General features: G+C 40.3%; 1 protein-coding gene across 1 annotated transcript; it reads left to right on the top strand.

Annotated features, from left to right (window-relative positions):
* Positions 1 to 862: 862 nt before the first annotated feature.
* On the top strand, positions 863 to 14,309 carry LOC147873147 (kelch-like protein 10). Its single transcript, XM_087352271.1, has 10 exons — positions 863 to 1,065; positions 3,191 to 3,381; positions 4,607 to 4,858; positions 5,937 to 6,216; positions 7,866 to 8,102; positions 8,919 to 9,079; positions 9,396 to 9,556; positions 10,422 to 10,583; positions 11,549 to 11,750; positions 13,144 to 14,309. Exons 2-10 carry the CDS (start codon positions 3,194 to 3,196, stop codon positions 13,409 to 13,411), a joined length of 1,911 nt encoding a protein of 636 aa, XP_087208397.1. The 5' UTR covers positions 863 to 1,065; positions 3,191 to 3,193; the 3' UTR covers positions 13,412 to 14,309.
* Positions 14,310 to 18,737: the final 4,428 nt, after the last annotated feature.

An 18,737-nucleotide genomic window follows, 5' to 3' on the forward strand; every position in this document is an offset into this window, starting at 1 on the left:
CAGGCCCCCTGAAACATTTTCCCTGGTCCAGCGGTGACGGGGTCAACAGCCCAGGGGCCTTGAAAAATTATTTTTAAAATTAATTAAGTAAAATAAAACCTGACGTTATTTTTAAGCAAGCGAAAATGAAATTGCATTTCTTTCTTATGTAAATTCTCATTATTTTTAAATTTATTTCCTTCTGATAGAGAACTTATTTAATATTAATTATTCACTTTTTACAATTATGATTGAATGCAACCAAATTATAAGCTACTTATTTTTGTTGTTCTTTTTTTCAACTACCAACAATGTGCAGAGTCCTGCGCATGCGCAAGACATCGTCCCTTCCTAGGTAACATCATTCCTGCGTACGAAACGCATTGCTGGAAATGGGAAACAGAACCTTAAAATTGAAACGGGAGTTTTGTTTACGCTGACGGAGTAAAGTTTGATTAAGACATTATTTATTTAACTTGAATTAGTTACGCTTAAAATGGGTCTGTGGTAGATTGATCTAATGTAATGTAATGTTTTATAGGTAACAAAAATGCCGAGTAAACAGATAACGTTTCCTAGGTAACCATTGTTATCAGATCTTACACATTTTCCTGTCACTTTTTCGTTACACTTTTTTGCGGAATGACCCTTCCGTATAGACGTATTTACGTCAAAATCAGTGGAATTTCTAACCCACGCCTGCAACAATCTTGGCTGAGCATGCCATAACGCTCTTTTCTCGTTTCCTATGCATGCAGTATACTTGAATGAATGAACCTTATTGCACTCCATTCCTTTACCCAAGAAACTGATTGTTACGTCACCTGTTTACTCGGCAGTGTTGTGTTTCATTATCGCCATCAACAATCTATTCGTTATTGCGGAAAGAGCTGAGCTGTGAATTGCTTGTAGAAGAAGTGCGTCGTAGAGTAGATAATTTTGTGTTGTTAAAATCCTCTTAGAATATCACAATTACTTATCTTATATAAGAATTATTGAGAAGTCTGTGAAACTCCATTTTAGTTTTGATTAAATCGATCATTGACGGTGGACGTCGTGGTCTCGTACACTTGAACAAAGTTTGAGGTAAGAAATTCCTATTTATTATTATTGTTCTTCACATTTAATGTTTTTATGGGCATTATTTAACTCGTGTAAGGGAATTAGGCTTGTCTTCTTTTTAACATAATTTAAAGTAATGTTGCATTGACTTCTGTTTGTTCACGGCATTATTGACAATAAAAGAATATTCCAGTAGGTAATTAACATTTTAAAGGAATGAAAGGTGTTTCGTAGCCCAGAATCTTAATAAAAATATGTGGATGTTAAGAAGTGGGGTTTATATTCTGAACAATAATTCTAACACTTTACAATTCCTGATACATCGACATTATTAAAGCGTTTTAGGGAACTCGGAAGAATTTTTATTTCGGTTTTACAAGCCTAATTATCGACGAATCTCCCTCTCATTATCTCCCTGCAACAGCAGATTAAATCCGGGTAATGTTTGCTATTATTGAGTGCAAAGAATTTATGGGTGCAAAACGTGGTCTTTCACTTTGAGGGAGGAACATAGACTGAGGGCCTCTGAGAACTTGGTGTTGAGGAAGATGTCTGGACCCAAAACGAGAGTGGGACAGATAATTGAGAAAAGTGAATGACGAGCTCCTCACCCAATGTTGTTAGGGTGAGTTGAGTGTTTACAAGGCCTGAAGGGAGGAGACCTCTGAGAAGACCTCGGCGTCAGTGGCAGGATAACATTAAGATGGAGCTTTGGGAGATGGGACTCGATGTAGCGAATTGGCTTTCCGAACACGATAATGAATCTTCTGGTTCAGCAAAGGAAGTGGGCTGTTCTTTGACGAGATGAGTACCAATAGACTTTTCACAGAATATCTTGCTCATTGCAGTGTTTGAGTGGCGTGATCTACGCATGCGTTAGAACAACTTAGAGCCTTTTTTACTGTTCCCAACTGTAATTCTCGCGTTAATTGATAAATTTAAATTACATCTTGTGCTTGTAGTGTATATAAATTTGTAATTTAGGCAGAAAGGTCCTTAATTATGTAAACGTTTAAGCACTTTTAGTTCTACAGAGAGGAAGAACTCGAAAATTTTATGCTTATGAAAATGCGTAATCTTCTTTTGCCAAAATTTATTTAACTGCCTGGTTCTACATCAAAGTTCACGCAATTTCTATGGCATATTTTTGTCGTAATTTTTTAAAATCGGTTCACCAGAATAGAAGCATCTAAGACTTTATGGATTACATTGATGTTTTTATACGTAATGTCTACGTAGTTTACATATAAGGAGATTTAAATTATGCGAGTAACGACAAACACGCGGCATGACTTAATATTGCCTGAATCAGTCACATCTTCGGGGTGATTTAGCCAAGAAGAGTGAGATTGGCGGGGCATGTGGAATGCATGGATGGGGCAAGAGGTGTGCACCGGGTATTGGTCGGGAAGCCTGAGGGTAAGAGAAAGCTGGCGAGACCTAGACGTAGATGGGAGGATAATCTCAGGCGGGATCAATGGGAGATAGGAGTCGAAGGAGACTGGATTTTGTTGGCCCAGGGCAGTGTCCGGTGGAGGTCTTTGGTTAATTCGGTGATGAACCTTCGGGTTCGGTAAGCCGTCTATGAAGTTCGTTAGATCAGTCACATTTAGAGCTTTGTCGTTTTGTATTGAATCTCAACAGGCATTTCTATAACAAAGAAACAAACTGAGTCCATGGAGCGGAAGCCCTGCTTGAGAATCTAACAGTAGCCCAGGTGATCAAATGTCTCGCATTTTATGAAACAAGAAGTTTCATGATCGTGTTTACAAGACTCCGCCTCTAAGCCTCATCCACTAGCCACACTTTCATACCACGTGTCTCTAAGATCGATTTTAATATTATCCCAGCAACGTGTAGGACTTTAAGTGACCTTTTCCTTTCAGGTCTACCGATTAAAAAGTTGCATTTCTTGTCTCTGCCATGTGTTCTACAAGCCCAGCCCATCTAATCACCCTCGATCTGACAGCCTACAATTTATTAATTAGTGAAGAGACCTATAAAGCTCCATATTATGCAATTTTCGCCATTCTGCTCTCCGGACCAGATATTCTTCTCAGTATCGTGTTTCCTCTCAGTCACTCCCAGTTGATGTGCACACGCATCAGTGTGAAGAAAAACTTGTAACAGCGATCGACTGTCTTTTCAGGAGATGGAGGTTAAGCGAGAAAGCGGCTGTCCTGAGCAAGATGGCGGCAGGTGCACGTGCACCAAAGCATTGGTCCGTCTGAACGAGCTGAGAGAGAGGAACTTCTTGTGTGACGCGGTGTTGAGGTCGGAGGAAGGCGGCGTCTTTCCGGTCCACAGAGCGATTCTGTCGATGGGCAGCGAATATTTCAGGTTTGTTTATTTACTGACGTGGTTGATTAACACGTGAAGTAAGGACACAATAGACGTCAATTCGTATGTGAAATGTTTTATCCTCTTTGCTGCAGAAACCTGTATTTTTATACGGCTGAATGTCTTTTGTTATTTGTTCGTTGTCATGAAATCTCACGGCGGTGAGGAAGCAGAAGAAGAATGTCTTCTGGACGTTGCGGCGTAGAAACTGAGTGGCATTTCAGACGTACTTACTGCCTTCTTTCCTTGATGATGGAGGCAGTAAGCGCCTCTGAAGCGTCCGATAATTTCTACGAGACAACACGAAGCAACATCGCAGAAGACGTACGTGGTCTTTTGTACTAACTTTTAAGTGCGGTTATACCAAGGTGACAGTCATTCGATCTGGAGGGAGAAATAGAAACAATCCATTTCCAAAACTCTTTCGTTTTAATACATAAAGACGACCGACAAAGTCCAGAAGAAAGTTGGTAATGCCCGGAACATTGAAAGCTGCTGTGTGTTGCTCTATCTGAAGTATAATAAACTATAACAAAGATCTTCGCGAGATATGTTTCATTGTTACGAGAGAATCGTTCGAGAATTTGTGCAAACGTTAATTTGCTTGTGGCTTAAATAAAGACGTTTCTCACGTCTTGTTACAAGCTGTGCCCCTTTTTCAATTTTCCAACAACGAAATCTTTCCGTTTGTCTTGCACTGAAAATCCCTTAATTTGTAATAGGAAATTGCTTGTTTCTTAAAGGCCTCGTAGAATCATCGGCTTTTCTTTTCAGTTGTTTATTGTCGGGAAAATGTTTTTACAGAACAAATAGATTTCATATTACGAACTGATCAATCAGTGGAATGTACAGCCAGCGATGTATGTTGAAATATTATTTGGCTTTAAAATTTCTGTAATAGTTGTTATAACCTCAGATATCTTTTGAAGGAGTCAAGGGTACTTAAGAAACGAGGGTGGCCATTCTATAGTTCAAATGTTCGCTACTTAATTTCCGATTTTTAAGTTAAATTCTGCCAAGCCTTCGCCCGCTTTTGAGCCTCTCGCAGTTAATCCGGTCCCATTCGTACTTATTCTTAGAGTTTTTTAATTATTAAGGTAAAAAAATACATCCACCACTTTGACGAAAGAATACTTTTATTTGGCTACGTGAGTCATAAAAACTTAAACTTTTTGAGCATGACTTGTAATTTTCTGCTCGCCGTTTCTCCAAATCGACGTTTCAGGACCCTCTTCACGACAACACTGCACACCAGTGAGGAGACTGACATTCTCCTCCACGAAGTCAGCTCAGACGTGATGACCCAGATACTGGATTATGTTTATTCTCGCGAAGTGGACATCCGCTCCGACAACGCGCGTCAACTGCTCGTGACGGCTGACTACTTGTGTATACCGGACGTTCCTAAACTCTGCTGCGAATTCCTCATGGACGCGATGGCCGTCGACAACTGTATCGGCATCATGCAGTTCGCAAGGTAATTGATGTTCATTTGTCATTTGCTGTGACGCCAGCCTTCGTCACTGGAGCGAATGACCTTTACTCAAGACAGCAGCCGGTTTGGAGATTAAATTCTCTGACTGAGGACTGAGAAAATTATAATGTTTTGCGGGTAATTATTAACGTCCCTGTAATTTAAGTTTTCTGATTAACTGCATATGTTTTGATCGTCATTATGATCAGCAGATGAATAATTTCACCATATGGAACGTTAATCGCGATCTATTGCAGGGTCATAATTAAATCTGTCTTTCTCTCGAAATCCTTATCTTCGTTCTTTCTCTCTATGCAGCATTCCTTGCTTCTTGCACAATCCTCCCAACACCAAAATCAACATTCAGCCCGAAATACTTCTGCATACAGCAAAACGTCTGTAAACCGAGATTCGATTATCCGATTCCCGCATTAAGCGACCGAATTTCAACCAGATCGGTTGTGATTGGATTCCACCGGCGAAAGTGCATAAAGCGATGTCCACGGGGTACAGTTCATTGATCTAACCTCACCCCAGATTTGCTGATTATTATGAACACTTCAGAACATTTAGAGAATTGGTTATTGTCGAGCAAAGACAAAGACGCTAGGTCCCGTGGACGCTGAACTCTTACTCCTTCTTGTTCAGGTCAACACAGCAAGCAAATCAACTGACATCGGCAGAATCACACCGGAAACTTCAGTTCATGCGATGGACAGAATGACTGATAAATTCACTCTTTTAGTACAGGGACTCCCTCGAACAGCGCTCACGAGTGACTTTTGAAGTCGGCTTGTGCGTGCGACACGTCCGCATCATTCGCTGGCGACTAAAATCTGTAATGAGTCTCTACTTATTTGTTCAATTCCATGACCACGTTCCCCTTTCCCTCGCTCATTTGACCCGCGGTTCCCCTCATATAGTCCGGTTACACGAGGTTTCACAACACACGCAGTTACCAAAACGTCGTTTTGCCAAGGTTAAAGACAGAATTCTAAATTCTAAATTTCTCAAGTGAAGAAGACAGTGGCCTTCTTCACTTGCGTACATTCTGAATCGGCTCTTACCCTCGCTGTCGCAGGTCTCACTTCATCGCCGACCTCGAGACTAGTGCTCGTCGCTTCGTTCTGTGCCAATTCGTGGAATTGTCTCAGCAGAGCGAAGAACTGCTGGAACTGCCTGTAGAGGAGCTGCAAGCGATAATCGAGGCCGATGAACTGAACGTGAAGGACGAAAAAGTTGTGTGGGAGTGCATTCTCCGGTGGATCAACCACGACCCGGACAACAGGAAAGGTCACATCGCCGGCCTTTTGAAGGGCGTTAGACTGGGACTTCTAGACGAAACATATTTCAAGGAAGAGGTCAGTATGACCCTGAAATCGTGGATGTTTATGGGAAGTGAAGCCCGCATTTTCAATTCCATATTCGCACGAGTTCGTAACCAATTAATGCAAATTGTGAGCCTTTTTCTTCGTCACGTGTAAGCCCATGTGTCTGTCTGTCCGCAGTTCCAGCTCGTTCATTAGATTTAATACTGATACGTTTTAACAGAATCTGTTGACACATTCCAATTCTGTTTACAATCTTACGACAACATCGTGAAATTTACACAATGATTTGAATGCCTTTTTCCGATCAAAATTTGCTGCGTAAGAAATTCCCAAATTGCTTTAGATTCCATTGCCACAATAACTACCTGTGGAATGCCGCTGGTAATACGCTCGCATAAACGTGTGTATGTGCAAAACAAATATTCGATTCGTCCTTTTATGCAGAAATGTGGTTGGAGATAATGATCGTCCTTTATTCATCGTCTTTAAGTTTGACAGTCCGTCGGCGCTACAATCTTTTATTGTAGTCTCAGCGTTTATTGAGATCAATTACGCGTTTCAGTTCAACTACGGCATTCCACCGTTAACTGCATTCAAACGTCCACTCAGCTCGAATAGAAAAATCCTCCAACTGATAAATCACTTTTTTGGTTCAGCGTTCAACTAAACTAAAGATCCTACGCCATAAGAAGTGTATCTTAGCTGCAATAACAATTTCACTCATCACCGACGATATATATATATATAGTCAACCCGAGATCACATCAGCGTGATAATCTTCAGCTGATTGACCACATAGGGACAACAGATATCGGAAAAATGCAGCAAGAAGTCTTCGTTCTACTTCCAAGAGTAAATTACCCGAGGGGATTCAAACTCATAGACAGCTTTAACATTCAAATATGGTAACCATCATCTCACGAAGCAGCCATATTCCTTCTTCCATTTCATCATGCGCTTTAACCCGAGAGGAAAAAAGTTTCTACTCTAAGTCAAATGCCCTGTGATTTCAGCCACTCACCTCTCACTTCATGCGTGTGAAATAATCGCACGGATTCATGAAAAAGTTATCTGCTTCAAATGTTTTTACAATTTAGCATTCCTATCTACTAGTTTCGAACACTTAATGAGAACCACCTGATAATGACCAAATAAGGTCGAAACATGCAATGGCTCTTAATAGACATCGAGCCCATAATCACACGATGTTGTGTTGACGTACCTTCCACCCAACCATCAACATGTAGAAGGTTGCCTCCCTTGACACTCGAAGCAACTAATTGTCATAATTTTCTTTCGATGTTACGTAATTTTGACGACTAATTAAAGTTATCGAATCAAAAAGAATGTGCATCTCGCACGGAAGAGACGAGAAATAAATTACAATTTTTGAATGTAACTCAAAATGCAACTCTTACTGAAGTATTTCACTTTCGGTTGAAACACATTTCAATAGTTTTCTCTAAGATCGATTTAATCTTGATTTCGATTCTCTCCACAATCTGTGAATTTGTTAAGAGCGTCGTTATATACACCAAAAAACACATTTTCCTGTATATGTCACAGTCTATTTCGGTGATTTCCCAACCAAATTATGTGTGAATTTCTTGTCTCCTCTGCAATGGAACATGGCATCCCTTCCTAAACGTTCATAAGTTCCACATTGAACTGTTCAACAGGTAATAAAACACCGGTACGTGAGGGAAAAAAAGGCGTGCAAACCCGTGATCTCGGAGACGCTCAAATTCCTGGACGACGCGAAAAGTTTGACGAAGGACGACAAAGACTTCATGACACCAAGGATTGCCCGCCCACGAATCCCACAGGACATTCTGTTTGCTATTGGTGGGTATGGCGACGATGACCCTACAGATGTGATCGAAGCGTACGACGCACGAGCAGACCGGTGGACTGTGGTGAGTTGCGTAAAATTCTACTCTTACCGTGGGTTGTTAAATGACGCCTCCGAGAAAAACTACTTTTCCTCTTTGTTGCTAAACTTAATCACAAGGACATCTTTGCCTCTTTATTTCGTGTTCGTTTATTTCCATTGACCTGAACCCTTTTTTAAGAGAAGCTCCAAAGACATGAATTAAAAAGAATAAATAAATAAATAAATTATTCAAATGCTGAGTCTCGTGTAAAATGTAAGTTCTAATGGGAATCGACGACGGATCTGAAGTTTGCCTTAAATACCATTTACCATAAGCGTCCTACTTCAACTGTCATGGCAACCTGTCTGCTGATTTATACATCGTTGATCGTCAGTGAATTTCAACGTAATAAATGAAGCACAGATCATTGTCGATGTTGGCCATCTGCGTGGTAACGCCTCGTGAATTAGAAGGCTTTGGGGTGGGGTGGGGGACGTACTGCCTCCATCTCTGCGTCGATAAAACCCAAAACACCAACAACTGTCTTTGCCATCGTACGAACCTGAAATGTCAGCTGTTGATCAGAAATTAATTCTACGTTTGTCTGTCGTACTTGACGAGAGCTTCTCTTCGGGTCTTCCTGTTTCCTCCGCCTCTCATAATTCCTCCATTCCTCTAAGTTAATTTATCACGGTCTTTGTCGAGTGCCTCCCTCCACGGGGGTAGCAATTTCGGTCCACTGTTGGGGGTTGCACCTCTGCTCCGGTGGTTGGTCGCTTGGACTCTAATGTAAGGGCATCACATCAGTAGACCGAATGACCCAAAGAAACATAAAACCATGACCTATCGTTCCTGCAGGTGGAGGGGGTCGACTCGATCGGACCGCGAGCCAACCATCGCACGGCAGTAGTTGGTTTCGACATTTACGTCATCGGTGGCATTGGAAGATTAAGCTCATGTCTTTGCTTCAACGCTGTTACGAAGACATGCCGCGAGGTGGCGCCTATGAATGTCGGAAGGTAAGTTGTAGATCGGTAACTGAGGAAGTCCTTGGAGCATAGTCCTTCTTCAAAAGCTGATAGTCGCTCTCTTAGTCAAGATATAAATGTGGCCAGGGGCTGTAAAATTGAACCACTCACATACAGGAGCATCGCGCAAAGTGTGAATAGGTCGGAGGACTTTTGCGACGTTGATTTTAAGAATATACGATTTGCCTTTGAATTCATTTGAGTTAAGATTCAACACTGACGAGCGAACAATTGCGTTCTGCGAGAGGAAATGTAATAGAATCAGCAATAAATGAGCATAGCAGAGCGTTACTTTCTTTCGTTTCAGATCCCGTTTCAGTGTGGCTGTTCTGCGAGGTGCAGTGTACGCCATGGGCGGTTGTGTTTATATCAGAACGGCAGAAAGATATGACCCCAAGACGAACAAATGGTCGTGGATCGCTCCCATGAACACAGGGCGATCCGATGGAAGTGCGGCTACACTGAATGGTACGTAAATCCTGTGAAACAGAAATTTGTGAATTAGTGCAGAAGGCAAGGCGTCTGTCTGTCTGTCCGCGTGTGACATCGCAAGAACGGTTGAAGGAATCGCGGGATTTGAGGTTCTCACGGTGGCTAGTACGGAGATGGTTGTTGTTTGGCTTCTGCCGACGTTTCAGACGAACATCATCAAGGCATTTGTCTTCGCTCTTGATCTTAGTTTCCCTCACTCCATCGTCCAGTATTCTTTCATTATCCCTTTCTTTTATCCGTGCTACGGACTACGTTATTTCACAGACTGCAACGGCTTGAAGTTCTGAGTGCGTGATGGTTTCTTCTGCTCTCGTAAGCTGTCTCTGTACATCGTCTTCTGCCTTTTAGTGTGCACTCGGAGTGAATGCAAACAACCATCAAATTATCAAACTGGTTCTCAAATAATACAGATGTAATATGTTTTTGAGACATTTAATAATCTCACGTAAATAGCACATTATATTACAAATGTAGAGCACCTTTTAGCAGCTCGTATCGTACATTTCTGATAGCAAATTTCATAAAATTCGTTTCACGGAAGACGTAACTTACCTTAATTTCCGTTATGCATTAATTTAAGCATTTTATGCTGTTTATGTTAAATTTTATCAGTTAAACTAATTTCCTTTGACACGCCGATGGTCTGCTTTCGAAACAAAGAAACAGATGAACAGAGACGGCCGTGTCTGTGCAGTTTCTGTGACTCGAAGGGGGACTTAATAGAATTACAAATTTAAGTACGATTTGTCCAATGTCTGTGCTCTGCACGGACCAGTTTAATGCCTGTGCCTACACGAAATATATGTACAGTTCGTGTCATATGGCTAATTTGTTTTTACAGACAAAATATACGTCGCTGGTGGAATTGATAGTACATTTTCGTGTATAAACTCGGTGGAAGTCTATGACCCAGACACCAACCGATGGACGTTCGTTGCACCAATGCTTTCTGGACGTCAATGTTTTTCTTGCGTCACCATCCACGGCTATATTTACGCCCTAGGTGAGAACTCTGGACATTCTGAGTGATGCTCCTCTGTCCTGTTTACAGAATTTGCTGTTGTGAAATATTTTCCTGGTATTTTTGAGTGACTGAGATTTTATGAACAGCATTTTTCTCCCGTCATTACAGAGTTAGTTTGTCAGTAATTTTATCCCCGATTCGTGGTTTCGATTACATTTTCCACAAAGAACACTTAACTAACTGACTAACTAATATCGCACAATCTCTTGTGGTATCCAAAGTAACGTAGCCCCATTTCTCACGGTCCCAGTTTTAAAGGTCAATATTTTGTTCTTGTAGCAAGGAAATTTCCGTTTGCCGCTGTCATCCCCCAAAAGCCGATGGTTTAAAGCAGTCCCTTCACAGTCTTTGCTTTTCGTCACGTCTTTGTGTAACGCCATCTTGTGTTGATATTTAAGGCTACTTTCGCAATCAGTTTCATGAAGCAGAAAACAGATGTCAGGCTCAATTTCCTAATGTTACAAGTACGAAAATAATATTTTAGCTATTTCATCCTTAATTTCGGTCCTGCTACTAATATTAAGACTGCAAAAGGGAATCAGTTTTCTTCGTTGTATTTTATTCTTTCGTTCCGTTTACGGAATTACAAATTTTAAGAACGTAAAGACGGTCGGAGTGTTAAGCATCGAAGTTACGGGAAATACAAACATCTAGAAATTTGTAATTGGTAATCTTGAAGAAAAGATACCACTTGTGATACATTGACGTAAAAGGAAGGATAATATTAAAATGTTTTAAGTAACTCGAGTATTTGGAAAGGGTTCAACTACAGACATTTGTGAATAAGGTGATGAATCTTGTGGCTCTATAAAGTTCAAACATTTCGTGGCCATTTGACAGAGTAATGTATATCAAGAAGGGACCCACTGAATGGGGTTAGAATAAGTTTCGTTTGGCAGCTTTTTTATATGCTGTGGCCTATTACTGAATGTGTGTGTGTGCAGGAGGACGCGGCAAGACATCAGTCATTCTCAGTACCGAAAAGTACGACCCTGCAGAAGACACGTGGACCGAAATCCCTGGCATGGACTGCTATTCAGGTTGCACAGAAGTGATGGACGATATGATCTTCGTTATCTATAATTATTATAAAGAGGTCGACTTCTTCCCCCACGTCACATTTTTCAATGACAAGGAAAATCGATGGTTTGTTTCTTTGTAAGATTGTTCAGGGCTGTATAATCACAAACTGTTACTTTCGAAAAGCACTAGGAAGTGAATCATTTCCGGTCAAGGTATCCGCGATCTTGCGGATGCAGGGCCTAGTAGTGTCGAAGAAACTGACCGACGTTTCAGAGGTTCTTACTGCTTACTCAGGGCCTCGAATACAACGCACGAATAATGTCTGAGAGGAAGGGGGTTGAATGAACGCAGGCAGGGCGATGTTGCGGACAAGCAGAATCTATAAAGCAGAGAGCAAATGACTAGAAAATGCTAATCAGACGTAAGCCGTGACTGCATTAATAAGAAGCTCTTTGACTAAGTTTCTTTGATCAGTGGCTCTCTCTGGGGCAGGAAGTGTCTGGCGTTCAGCACATCAGCATCGCCATAATCTTCGGCTTTCGTCAAAATGTTAGGCCAGTTTCAGGTTTAACGACGCCTATCAATCTCATATTCCCATTTCTGACGGAGGTTTATTTACAAATGGCTTTCTCTTGGCGTGTTTGACCACGCAGTCTCCTGAAATCTGTTGACGGAGTGAGTAAGCAGCTCCAAAAAAATCTCAGAAGACAAATTTATTCATACTTGTTTGTGCAAGAGTCAGAATTTACACAGAAATTCATTTTATTATGGTTTTTGTCTGTCTTACGTGTAGCAGAACTATTTTTGGTGGAACAAAATTTTTTTTGAAAATATATTGCTAAAAGAGGGACATATTGTCATCGACGCATGTCTCCAACAAGACACGTGTATCTCTCCAAAGAAAAAGTGTGATTAAATTTATTATTCTGACCGAAGGTAATGGTTTAGTCAAATATACCAAACGTATCTAATGCAGAACACAAGTCATTTGACAGCGTTTTAAAATAGTGGTAACCTCTCCCTCCACTTCGATGTATTAAAATGTATTACGTTATAATAGCAAGCTGGCCCATGTTCTGTGTGCATCTGTGTAAGAGAAAGATCATGTGGGAATTGTTCTGAAATATGGTGAGAGAATCGTTCATTGAATTCCGATTGGGGGAAATTTTGTTAAGTTTGCCTGGAAACAAATTATAAGCAACGACATTTCGGTGGAAGCTGTGCCCTTAGCTTCAAGCAGTTTCCCATTCAACCCAAAGACAGAGTCAACCCATCAGACATGGATATTTTTAGGGCAAAACATTTTACGACTCCCAAAGATAATTCTTTTTACTTATTCTACACCGAAATCTCTGATATTTTAGAACCCCAAAAGTAAAAGTATATATATATATATATATATACATATTTTCTGTAACTCTGTCCGCGAAATGTGGTAAAAATTGTCTTGAGTGTAGATAACACTGATGGACGATGAAAGATTGTTTGTTTTCACTTTTAATATTTCAAATTGCAGGCACCAGGCGGCAGACATGAATGTTCGTAGATCCGGGATGTCGACTTGTGTCATCGAGAACCTACCGAATGCAAGCGACTACGCCTACAAACACAGAGACAAATCGATGGAGGCGAAATGCAAAGAAATGTTGGATTCGGAATGTAACCGTCCATCTGCTGATGTAGCCACGGGTTCGAACCCAGTAGCTAGGCCGGCGCTGGTGCGGTTAAAACGTTTGTTACTTCGGTGCGCGGAGAGGGTTAAAGGTTTTCTCAGGATACCTTGACATAGGGTCAGTCGGTGGGCGAGGATCTCCGACTCTCAGGGAAAATACGGAGAGGCCTTAATTGGAGCGGCGCTCGCGGGAGGGCAGCGAAGTCGCTGAGCTGGTACAATTCTTCACGACACAGTTGTTGAAATCACTCAATTTATTCACGAATTGAGACGCTGATGCAAAGACACAATTATGTTCATATTCAGAGAGTTCAATGAATCGGCTGTTTATGTACTGAAACTTTGCGAACAGAACACGTCTGCACGACTTGAAGACCGACACTTTTAGAGACCCCGCAACAACACAAACGCGCTATAAATACCCCCGCAACTTAAATTTTGTATTTAATATGGCGATCCGATTCGTCCCCCAAAATCACCCCATGACGTCGCAAACGCTCCGAAAAGCCACATTAGAAATTCATTGGTCCCAGTCGCAGTGAGGCGACTGTTCTAGGGAAAACCTCATTCCATATCTGGAAAGGCTTAAGTTTTCGCCTCGTAAACAACTTTTACGAGGCGAAAGCTTTGTGAGTGTCACGGAAGGTCTCGAGGAAAGACGTTGAAGCGACTGACTGTCGCCACTCTCTTCAAATTTAATACATTAATCAATGCCAAAATTCATAAAATCATTCACATTTGGATGACGTAAGGCGTTCCAAATATAATCTCATCCTTCGTTTGTATAAACCGGATTAATATGCCAAAGCCTGGTTTACATTTCATCTTAACTTCAGCCCGTTCGGGACTCGAACTACGAACCTGGACTGGCACAGGAAAATCAGTAGTTTGCAGTTTATTACAACCACGACGAACACATTCATTTTATTTACTTTCCTTACGAAAATAATGTAGAAAACTAGGAATTGATGTAGGAGCTACAAAAAATCAAATAAAGAGAAATATTGTTTGCAGCAAAGAAGGAAAAATTATTTCTTCTCCTTATTCTCTGCTCAAGAAATCTTATTGAAATTAATTATTTTACAGACGTTTAATTTTATCTAAAATATTACTCCCCATCAACACACAGCAGTTTCACCTTTCGTCTTGTATTAAATAAATCCACTTGTGGCGACATGTTTCCAGTTACGAAGCCGTCTTCATGGTATTAGGGGAAGATTCATGAACATCGTTTACAAAAACGTCATTATTAAGGCAACAGACTGTGAATTTTGTATCGATTTCTGATCTACGTGTGATATTTTTAAAAGAATTTTGAAAATTCATTTGGCTGATATGCCCCAATATACCGGATAATTGTGCCATGTGCCTGAGGAAGAACCAACTGTAATCGTCTAGCCATGAAATCGAGCTCGGACTATAACCACCCATCAAGGATGAAGCAATGTTTCCGTTTTCAATGCATTGACTCCCGCACATGTCGCGAAGGGTCAGCGGAACATTGACACTGTCAGCTGTCCTTTCGAAAAATCCACATCCAAGAAGTTCGAAACTTCTTTTAACTGGCCATTGCAGTATTTCACCCCTGGGAGGTCGGACCCCTATTAATTGGGTTTATGCAAAAGTATGCATAAGTGACCTAGCGTCACCCCGCGATGTAAACTGTCAGAGTTGACCTCGGGTATCGAACCGACCAATCAGAGACTTGAATTTAAAATATTCCACCAATCACAAAACTAAGGGAAGTCGAACCAATGATGTTACAAAATTTAAGATTTCGGAATGAGTGGGAGAAATTAATATATTTGAGACGCAGACTTCTTTTGAGAGGAGTCGGCAGTTGTTGCAAGTTGAAACGGAATCACGGACTCATCGGTGTATTACATTAACTTTGACCAATATCGCGCGGAGAATTTAAATAAGCAATCACCTGAAAATAAATACCTAAAGCCTCAGCTGAGGCGATCTTTAATTAAATCCCGCAAACCCAGCCTAAAAGTCTCATAAATCCCTTCATCGAAACCAAACCCATCTTGGCAACAAAGCAAAGAAGAAAGCGAACGGTTTCACAACCTCTTCAAATGCCATGCTTTCAGTTAACAGATGTATTTATTTATTCGCGGTATTTCGAAAGGTACTTTTATGTATTTTAATGAATAAGTACGAATATTACCACAAAATACACAAAACCAAGAACTTTAATTTCGTTAAGGCACATACAGAGTAATAGGAAAATGAGACAGCTCTAATCAAACGGGAACTCAATTCATGTTTCCGATATAAAATCAAATACTGAATCAGCTTAACAGATCATAAGCCAGACCTGAAAGAAGACTTCACGCACCAATCCTGCTTAACTGTTTTTTTTTACGAAATGCGAAAGTATTTCACAAGAGAGATGTGAAACTTCTATAGGACAGACAGTTCTAATTGTAATGGAAGAATGTGGGACCGGATCTCGAGGCATTTTTATTTTCACAGATTGAAGTGCTTTTAAAGAATGGAAGTTGTAATTTAGCAAACTGAAAGAAAGTCCCTTGGAACATATCTGCAATAATTTTACAAAATAAATAAAGCATAAGATCAAGATTTTGAACATCACAGATTTATGTTCAACAGAATATAATGCTGAGCAAAAGATGCAGAAACTCCCCGAAGGATAAATATTTTGCAGATGTGATGTGTCATGACCTTTCTTCTACATGTGATACTGCATTGGCCACTGACACTAATGCCATGTTAGCAGTGAAAAAGGAAAAAGTGGTATTATACTTCTTTGCAATATTCATGTGTGACTCACTGCTGGATGCAGAAAAGCTTAAACAATAAGCACAAACAGGTGTATCAAAAGGGACCATGAAAACTGCTACAAGATCACTGAAACTATTTAGGGTTTGAGGTTTTCATGGCAGTGGGTCTGAAGATGGCTGTCTTCCGGGTTGTTACAACATGTACTGTTGTAGGTTTGCCAACATTTCAGAGGTCCTTGCTGCTTCCATCATCGTCGCCCGGATGACGGAGGATAGCCATCTTCATCGTTGAAACCATCCGTGTCTAATACAGAATAAAGTATTACACTGCACCATACTCGAGTACTGCAAGGGAGCGAGCAACTCCTTCCTCATTTGACTCAAAGTATTTTGTGACGAGACACAGTTATCACTTACAGTGGAAAGATAATGCAATGGCACTTAAAAAATATCCATACAGCAGAAATACTTATGATCATAAACCACCAAAAACCAATTGTAACAATACAATGGAATGTACTAACCAGTTGCTTAAAAATTATTTTCCAGATGTAGTTCCAAAAGAAGCAAATTACAGGGAATTCCATTTAAAATGAAGCCCCAGCTCCTATACATGAAACTCCTAGAAAACAAAATTATGAAACAAATGGCAATATTAAAGCTGCATTCTGCTACTACAGATGATGAACTATTTTAAATTTGTACGGCCATAATTTGAGGCACATTGTCGCTCGATTAACACTTGGTACAGACAAACACTTTCTCTGTCTCAAAACTTTGTTAACTTTCTGTGTATTGTCTTATTTTCCACTTCCTTCAGAGGATATGCATTGCTAAATGCCTAACAAACAGCTGAAAATTATTCTGGTGCAAAGAAATGCTTGAGAATAAACATCTTCTGCTCATGATATACCTTGTTTGCACATGCACAGCCCAACAGCTGTGAGCAAGGGCCTAGTAACAAGGACGAAATTCAGTGGAATGTCATGGGAAGGTTGGGAGAGTTCATTAAACTGGGAGGAACATGCTTCTGATTCCATTTTTGTACCATTGTACATGATACTGGGTTGCATTTTCAATGGTATAACCTACATATAATAAATTTTACAAGAGAACTTTCTGCGTTATCTTAAGTTATCTCACCAGCTACCTCACAACTTATAGCATGTTGTGTTGCTTACCACCATTTCAAAGGTACATACTGCCTCCATCTTCACATTCCTAGAAAACAATGGCAATGTGACTGCATAGTGTCATAATCCAGAAGACCACAATCTGTACATATAAATCTGTCTCCCAACGTTATCACATTTTCTCAAATACCCCATGCATTTCCTTCCAAGAGAGGGAAAATGAAACCAAACTTTGGATATAAGGTTTATTTGTAAGAAATTTGGCAACAGAATTCATTAACATACCCAGAAGCCAAGCCAAGCCCAACTTCAGTGTACACGGGTACTTTTCGCATATGATGGAAGAATCAGAAATATAAATCAAGTTGTCATCCCTGGAGAAATGGACATGCATGCTGCATCTATACATAAGCCATTTGAAGCTGCAATGAAAGACAAAACAAGTGATGGTTGAATTTTTGAAAGCATTCATTCACACCAACAACGAAAATCAAGTGGTTCAACACTTAACAGTTTTGCACGTTGATAAAAAGTGCATGGGCATTCATGCTGCCTGTGTTAACTTGAAAAAGAGTTTTAAGAAGTTGATGGCACAGAGGACGACCACTCATGTGACAGCAATCCTGACCATGTCAAATCAGCTGATGATGGCAGCAGTGGGGAACAGTAATTATAAGTATACTTCTTAAGGACTGTTTGAGTAGCAAAACATTAACATACACCACTTTCTTCTTTCAGGATAAATGCAAGTATGTGAAATGGATAGGAGTATTGTCCTCAGTGGTCTGGCTAGTAGTGTGCCACCAGTCCACTAAAACTGGAGGAATATGAGATGTTTTCTCTTCTCCATTCCGCACAAGCTTTACTGTTTGCTTGGACGTGGCCTTATGAATTATGCAACTTAACTGCTACATCATTTGATCACGTTTTCATGCACTAGAGGATCAGAGTTTCCAGGCTTCGCATTCATTTGTGCCTCACAATCAAGGAAACTTAGAGAATTTGCCCTTTAAACATGGGTAGACTGTGTGGTCCTCACCAAAAAATATCTCAGTTGAGCTGTGTACTGTGCAAGTACTTTTCCTTTCTTGTAATGACAGTAAATTAGTCCCTTTGTTTTAAGAATATTATTTTTGGCATCCTAAAACCCTTTGTTACTAAACAGTCAGTTTTTGGAAACTAGATAGAAATGCTATTCCATGTTTTTTAGAAAAACTATTGTCAAGAAGAACATTCTTGGAGAAACTAAAAACATTAAAATATGGGAGACACTGCCAACCTACATACAACCCTAAGAGTGAATATAAGGAAAACAAAATGTACACCGGGAACCTTTGTTTTGCAATATTATTTTTACCAATGGTTAACAGCTTGCAACAATCTGAGAAAAACTGATTTGCTGACAATGTTTGATGTTTCAAAAAAGTTGAAATGTTTTGAATTTCAGGGGCCTTTAACAACCATATGACTTACGTGCTTCACGAAAAGAAAAGAAAAACACGAATCTTCGGCAAAAACATTTACAGTACACGCTGGTCATTCTTTATTTAAGCCA

Source organism: Zootermopsis nevadensis, unplaced genomic scaffold (assembly GCF_977971745.1).
Source record: "Zootermopsis nevadensis isolate Lab colony 2312 unplaced genomic scaffold, Znev_1.0 Znev_ptg000021l, whole genome shotgun sequence".
NCBI lineage: Eukaryota > Metazoa > Arthropoda > Insecta > Blattodea > Termopsidae > Zootermopsis > Zootermopsis nevadensis.